Below are 8,424 nucleotides of genomic sequence, written 5' to 3'. Positions count from 1 at the left end.
TTCTCCAGCCATGTTCTCACTTTCTCAATCAATCATCTTTACTTCTTTTTCTCTCTCTCCGGCATCCAGTCAGGATGACCTATGGCTCTGAATTTTCCTTGGACTTTCATCCGGTTGTTGTTTAGTTTTTCAAAGTCTTCTTTCTTCTTTCTGTTCTCTTTTTTCTTTCCATTCCTTTATCCAGATATATTTAATGTTCTTTACATCTTCTTCTGTCAGCACTTTCCTCATCATTTTCTCTTCTTTCATGAGCTGGTCAAAACCCTACTTCACGAAAGATCACTCACACCATTCCAATATATCTTCTAGGACGCACCTGCCATTAATGACATGATCAAGGGCTTCCTTCAAGCTACCTACTCTCATATACTGAGGTTGAATGAATCTTCTTAATTTTTTACTTCCTCTTCTATCATATCCTGGACATGATCCCTGGCCACTCTGAGACTGGTCACTTGACTTTTCACAAAATCCTTGGTAACTGGATGTCTCCATTCCTTCTCTAGCCTTTCCACTACTTAGGCTACATCCATCATCCAATACCAACAGTCCTTTAGTGCGTTGAACAGCTCTATGCTCATCTTTTATTCTGTGTAGAATGGCGCGAATGACGAACACTTTGAGTTTGTATGTGTCGAGCATGGACGTGAAGGAAAACATCCCCTATGTGAAGTGGCAAATTTTATGTCGATCTAACAAGAATACATTAGCTGAGACCAGACAACCATTAATTAGATTTATGGAGACAAGCGCGTATCATATCGCCATACTACCGTGTACGGTAATGTCCTTTAGAGGGAGAATTCTGTTCCTAATTAAACATTTGTTTATACAGCAGCCAGGCGGATAATTTAGGACAAGGAAAACTTCATTTTCATGGTAAAGTTGTCACAATTGAGAGAACGCAGAAACTCTGTTACTCAAACTACCAGGGTCAAGTTGACCCTGACCTTGGCGCCTCTGGAAAAAGGCGGCAGAGATATTTGATTCTGATTGGTACGTTAAATGAGAGGGCGTGTTCCAACACAAAATTTCATAGGTTTTAATATCGCCCGCATCGAATTTTAATCAGTCTAAGCTTTTCCTACAAGAGGAGACCCAAAGGTTACTACTCCGGGAATTTGCAAGAAATTTCCGTAAAACTGTTGTCCAAAAAGGGGACGATTGTCGAAAGGAACCGACGAACTAATTTACCGATTAGAGGGAGAAAACGTTGACAGCAAAGGTAGTGTGACAATTCCATGTAATTTGTTGATGCCATATATAATGCTTTGCTGAAGTTATTTATTTGTATCTGCATGAATCTTTTATCTACATTCGTGTAATAATTTGCTTTATGAAGTATAACTGTGTTGAGTTTATGCATAGGAAGTTGTACATTAATCTTCTTTAGATAAGTTTGACGAATTGTTTGAATTTGTCGTCTTGTTGCATAAGAATTATGTTCTAAGAATTTAATGCATTACATTAGTTAATATGATTTCAACAATCCGTGTGAATTCGCCGAATTTAGAAGATTTCACGTATGATTAAGAATAAGTGTGTATTGACGGAAATGATCTAGTAATTGATTGACGTGATGTATCCTTTTTATTCGCTGTGTATGTGGTAATGTGTAAGGTCAAGGCGTAACGAATTAGCCATTTAACTAACTAGGATCATTATAGGACATGTGGAGTCGATTGATAGCCTTAGCGTCTGTTTAGCACTGATAGTGAAATCTGATAACGAGGGAGAATAATGAAGAATTAACCGTTTCATAAATAACGGGAAATTTTGGTTGTCTCTATTTATATTTATTTAAAAGGGAGAAAATAGCTCCAGAGACGTATGAACGAATGAGGTGATGTTATTCTGAGACCTATACGGAGAAGCATAGAGAAGAGTGCAGTGAGACATATAATCCTGTGACGCAACCCTGCGACGTATTAATCTCTGAAGAAGTATTCTGAGAATATCCTGAGACGGATGGTAGAAAGTATCATCCTAAGATCCAAGGGTCTGAACAGCGACAGAGGAAGCAAAAACAGACTGAGGACGAGCAGGTTATGAAATCGTACAAGACGTTGACTTCGATTGTTCACTCGATCCTATGATGAACTAAATCTATCAGTAACAGATCGACTATCTTATTTTAATCTATTTGCGTTTTCTTTGTATTTCGGTGAAAGTTAAATTTCTAAAAGCAGAGTACATTACTGATGTAATGAATTTTCACAGTGCTTGTATGTAATTGATTAAATTGTTTGTTTACATGTACGGGGGCTCGTGTTGGTTTGTTCTATATACCTGCTCAGATCTCTATCTATCCCACCTATAAGTTTCACCCCTTATATTTATATTTACTCGAACCGGGCAATAACATCGAGGGCGGTCAACCCCTAGATAATGAAAACCAAATACGGAGGGACATTCACTCCCCCCGTGTAACACCTTACTTCTCTTTACGCATATTATTCACTATCCACGCAGAGGTGAGGAGAAAAATATCTAACCACATTATATACTATCCACATACACGAAGAAGCCAAATTAAACATAGAATCTACTATCCATACACGTGAAGAAGCAGCAAAACTATCCAAAAAAATCTACTATTTAAAATCGCGAAGAAACCAAAAACAAACCCAAAATACTACTATCCACACACAAGAAGAAGCAAAACAAAACAGAAATATACTATCCACACACGCAAAGAAGCAAAACACTATCCACTCATATATAAGTCACACAGAAGGAAGGTTAAAAAGCCACACACTCTATGATCCACACAAACTGGCAAATTGAGTTTTTATACTTTTTTCAGGGCACGTTTATTTATTTTTAAAAAAATTAAAATGAAAGACAAAAATGCATAAAAGAGAAATGTTAAGTACAACGATAAAATACACATCAAAATGATTAAAGTGAAATACAAACAAGACTATGTACAACATGTTTTGGGTAATCAAGACGTCCTAGGGACAGTGTGTAATGTTCTTACAGTCAGTACATGGGGTAATGTCAAAGAAGTGTCCTCCCGGAAGGGTCTTTCGGGAATGTCCACGAAAGTCCTGTCCTGAAGGGAGTGGCTGTCTTCGGTAATGGCATCTTCTGACACTGTCACTAACACAGATTTGAAAGTGACTTTTTTCCTTGGACATTGGAATGGAAGATCACAACTCTCGAGCATAATGGGTCACTTCTTGGGTCCAAGCCTCAAAACTCCAATATTTCCAGTCACATACATCTGTCCAATGAGGGTGTAAGTCACAAGTTACACACACATCGTCATACACATCTTCGGTAAATTGGATGAGTCTTTTTTTACCATTGAGGTCAAGAAGTATCCTGATGAAAAGGCAAAGCTTTGAGCAAAATGAGTCTCTCGTGGATATTTAAAGACACCACTTTCTTGTTTTATTGGGAGGTAAAGAGTCCACAAGGAATCGGCTGGGAAACAAAATCCCAGAAAACAAATCACTAAGGCACACATGACATGTCGACCCCAATTGAATGGACACAGTTTTCGTAATAAGTGTTGGAAATCTTCCACTGTTTGAATAGTGTCATTGATTTCCTTCCATGATAACATCTGTGTACTTTCTGCACAGCGATAATCGTACTCCAGAAATGAATCAAAATGGTTCAATCGCTAACATACAGATCACAGTTCAGTGATAAGTTTCCTCTTCCACTAAGTTGATGTTGCCTAAAATTTTTTGTAACTTTCTAACTCTTCCTCTGGAATTTGTTGCAGTACGTGTATCTCGTAGTAAAATTAAATCATTAACATACCGATCGTTCTCGTCCTCGACCAGTTCTACAAGGTCTGACCACTGAAACACTTTCTGCTGAATCAGGCCTGTTGGCGAAAGCAGCTTATTTAGCCTTGGCATTCTGACATTGCAGATTTCCTGGTAGTCTTCTGGATTCAATGTAATGATTAAGCTGACGTTTTGCAGCAAGCTGCTCCTCTCTAGTCCACAATGTTCTTTCTCTAAATGTTCTTCTGCAATGGATACAATAATTCTCATCGTAATCTAACAATTAATCCCAACAAACATATACATGACAGAGTTATGCCAGAAATTGTTGAAGTTATTTTAGTTGCTTGCAAATATCATGTTTAATTGATTAAAAAATTTGTGCTAAAATATTAACTTAACTAAAATCAATAAATAATTAAGGTACAAATTCTGACTTCAACAACTAAATTAAGCTGCATATCCTCTATTTATGATGTCATTAGTGTAGCCACGGAAAGACTATATTTAGGCTGTAATGTGTGTACGTGAAATTAAACAAGTTCCTGTCATCTTTCATTGTTTATTTTAGATTACAACAGAGAAATTTGAAAAACGGTTTTTTGAAGATATCAGATGTTAAATTAATCGAAAAACAATTTAATATCCTTGCAAGACCTCTGAGCCAAGAACATCTGATAATCTAATAATTTTCTGTCAACATCAAGACATGGAGGAGGGCGTTGCTTTAGGTCAAAGATTTTGCGATCTGAATAAACACACAAGTCAATTTAATATAAACAAAAAGAGTTTCTAAATTGTTCAGTACTGCTCTAGCTTTCAACAAAACATGTAGGATTGTTAGTGACCTGATCTTCTACAACATGTTTGGTTTCAAAGTTAGTGTAAGATTTAGACTTTATTACTCTTTTTGGTTTAAGTCTCAGCAATTAGCAATGTCCATAAATGGTATCATAACCTTCGCTATTTTGAATAGGTATGTGAGACCATTTAAGTCACATCTGAGTTGTATGTACATTATAAAAACATTCTGTACTTGTATAAAAATTATCATATTCATATGCAGTGTATTTTGACCATATGACTTTAAAGAACAATGTAGAAATGATAAGGAATTTGAAATGACTAGAGCAACTAAACTAAGGTATTGTAATTGCAAGTTAGTAAAAATGCATAATCAACTATCCTTAAACTTTAATTATTCCTTTTCTACTTTATAAAAGTTCAGTAATAAAACAAAAAACGGCACTTGAAAAAGGGGCCCTATGTGGCCGAGTGGTCTAAAGCGCTCACTGTTACGGATTACTGCCATCTCACCTCTGTCTGCATCGGTTCGAGTCTTGGTTTCGGCTAATGTGGTTATGTGAGAAAGCTTGCCAGTAGCTTCTCGTGGGTAGGTGGTTCTTCCTGGGTTCTTCCTCCACCATTAATACTGGCCGCCATGTATAGCCTATCTTGTTCTGAAAAATTGTGTTCAACCCTACAACAACAGCACTTGAAAAAAATTATAAACTTGTTTGAAACAACCCGTTTAAAATGTAACATGAGAGCAAATGCACATGCTTCTCTATACCATGTTCTCAATTTCTTTGTTGTCCATAACACATTACCGTAACTATTTATAGATAATAAACTGAAGCATTACTGTAGGTATACGAATGAACTAAAACCTTTCCAAATGAATTGAAACAGCCATCATGTGAGTGCATCTATTTTAAGAAAAGGGGTATGCCCATGTCCATACATGTCTTGGACCATCGTTGCTGTGTTATATACATCCTTTTAAAGTGCTATGTTAAAGTCTCCACATGTATACCTTCTAATATCCAAGGTAATGAAACCGTTCATCACACACTTCACACTTAAATGATTTATTTTCCAGCATGTATCCTCATGTGATTCTTCAGGATTTGACTCTGACTAAATCTTTTATCACACTTCACACTTATATGGCAGTTCTCCAGTATGTATCCTTACCTGTTTCTTCAGATTTCCACTCTGACTAAAATGTTTCTTACATATGTCACACTTGATTGTTTTTTCTCCAGTAGGACACCTCATGTGCTGTTTGAAATATCACTCTGATTATATATCACATACTTCACTCTTGAATGGTTTTTCTCCAGTATAAATCCTTACATGCTGTTTTAAATGTCCACTGCAAATAAACATTTTATCTACACTTAACACTTTAATGGTTTTTCTCCAGTATGAATAATCATGTGGAATTTTAAAACTCCACAAAATTTAAACATTTTCTCACACACTTCACACTTGAATGGTTTTTCTCTGGTATGTATCTTCATGTGCTGTTTTAAATATCCACTCTGATTATACATTTTATCACACACTTGAATGGATTTTCTCCAGTATGAATCCTTACATGCTGTTTTAAATGTCCACTGCAATTAAACATTTTATCACTCTTCACACTTTAATTGTTTTTCTCCAGTATGAATCCTCACATGATGTTTTAAATGTCCACTCTTCTTAAACATTTTATCACACTATTCACACTTGAATGGTTTTTCTTCAGTATGAATCCTCATGTGCTGCTTTAAACCTCCACTATTATTAAAATCTTTATCACACATTTCACACTTGAATGGTTTTTCTCCAGTATGAATCCTCACATGAACTTTTAAATTTCCACTCCGATTAAAATCTTTATCACACACTTCACACTTGAATGGTTTTTCTCCTGTATGAATGCTCACATGATCTTTTAATTGTCCACTCCACTTACACATTTTATCACAGACTTCACACTTGAATGGTTTTTCTCCAGTATGAATCCTCATGTGCAGCTTTAAACCTACACTAAGATTAAAAACTTTATCACACATTTCACACTTGAATGTTTTTTTACCAGTATGTAACATCATATGATCTTTTAAATGTCCACTCTGATTAAACATTTTATCACACATTTCACACTTATAAGGTCTTTCACCAGTATGTATCCTCATGGCTGTGTTAAATTTCCTATCTGATGAAACATTTTATTACACACTTCACACTTGAATGGTTTTTCTCCAGTATGAATCCTCATGTGAGTTTTTAAATCTTGACTATGATTAAACATTTTATCACACACTTCACACTTCAACAGTTTTTCTCTGGTATGGATCCTCATGTGAGTTTTCAAAGCACCACTCTGATTAAACATTTGATCACACATTTCACACTTGAATGGTTTTATACCAGTATGTAACCTCATATGATCTTTTAAATTTCCACTCTGATTAAACATTTTATCACACGTTTCACAGTTATATGGTCTTTCACCAGTATGTATTCTCATGTGAGTTTTTAAAGATCCACTCCGATTAAACATTTTATCACACACTTCACACTTGAATGGTTTTTTTCCAGTATGTATCCTCATGTGAGGTTTTAAATCTCCACTCTGATTAAACATTTTATCACACACTTCACACTTGAATGGTTTTTCTCCAGTATGTATCCTCATGTGAATCTTTAAAGGTCCATTCTGATTAAATATTTTACCACACACTTCACACTTGAATGGCTTTACTCCAGTATGTATCCTCATTTGATCTTTTAAAGGTCCTCTCTGGTTAAACACATTATCACACATTCCAGTTTTATATTTTTTCTTTAGTATGCAGTTTGATGTTCAGTTTCAAATCTCGATTCTCACTGAAGATTCTATTTCACACTTATATGTTATTTCACCAGTATGCATCATCATGCGCTTTTTGAAATGTTCACTATCACTAAATTTTGTATAGTACACATCACATTTATATAGTTTTTCTCTAGCATGTTCCATCTTTAAATTTCCCCTCTGACTAAACCTTTAATCACATACGACACACTTAAAAAGGTTTTTTTTTTTTTCACGACTGTTTTTTCATCTGCGGTTTCAAATCTCGCTCATATTCAATGCCAGACACTGCACACTTAAATGGTTTTCTCCTGTATGTATCCTCAGTTTCAAATATCCATTCAGCTTAAACAGTCTATCAAATAGTTCACACTTATGTTTTTTTTTTTCTCCATAATGCTTCTTCGCGTGCCGCTTTAAACTTCCACTCATTAAATAACTGATCACACACTTGACACATAAGCCCTAAACGGTTTTTTTTTTCTACAGTATCTAGCATTTTGTGCTCCTATAGTGTACGAAACACTTTTTCACTCGGATATACCCCAGTTCTCATTCAACTTTTACTATTACGAACATGACTAGACAATTTATAGCAATACTCAGCTATATTCGTACTTAGGTCTGGAAGAGTCCATTTTTGATACAGGGGAAACGATCCTGGTCGCAATCGTAGTGTGCCAAGAGGGAAAAAAAAGTCAAAACAATGGCCAAACATTAATGTAAATTACTATAAAAATATACAGAATAATGTGCCTTGTATGATAATAATAATAATAACAATAATAATAATCATAAGAACACTACTACGATTACTACTGCTACTACTATTGCTACTATTAATAATAATAATTCTACTTGTTGTCTAATGCGTCCAACACTGTATGTTTCGATAAAAGATTATATGGTGACAACTGCTTATTGGTCACATCCGCCATGTTCGTCCTGAGTTCTGGAAGATTTCATTTTCAAGCACCGATCCAAGTCGGAATCGTAGTTTGTCACTTGTTAACATAGCCTGCATTGTATGTAGCTATCATTATATTT

General features: G+C 35.4%; 1 protein-coding gene and 1 pseudogene across 1 annotated transcript; both read right to left on the bottom strand.

Annotated features, from left to right (window-relative positions):
* Positions 1-2,496: 2,496 nt before the first annotated feature.
* LOC149789758 (uncharacterized) lies at positions 2,497-6,226 on the bottom strand. Its single transcript, XM_089971770.1, has 2 exons — positions 5,040-6,226; positions 2,497-3,991 (listed from the first exon to the last, which is right to left on the bottom strand). The coding sequence occupies exons 1-2, from the start codon at positions 5,056-5,058 to the stop codon at positions 3,654-3,656; spliced, it is 357 nt and encodes a 118-aa protein (XP_089827896.1). The 5' UTR covers positions 5,059-6,226; the 3' UTR covers positions 2,497-3,653.
* Positions 6,227-6,253: 27 nt separating this feature from the next.
* LOC149789757 (uncharacterized) lies at positions 6,254-7,963 on the bottom strand (annotated as a pseudogene).
* Positions 7,964-8,424: the final 461 nt, after the last annotated feature.

This window comes from Sinohyriopsis cumingii, chromosome 10 (genome assembly GCF_028554795.1).
Source record: "Sinohyriopsis cumingii isolate HCF-2022 chromosome 10, ASM2855479v2, whole genome shotgun sequence".
Lineage (NCBI taxonomy): Eukaryota > Metazoa > Mollusca > Bivalvia > Unionida > Unionidae > Sinohyriopsis > Sinohyriopsis cumingii.
The sequence above is the reverse complement of the archived record's forward strand: the minus strand, read 5'-3'. Positions and strand labels throughout refer to the sequence as shown.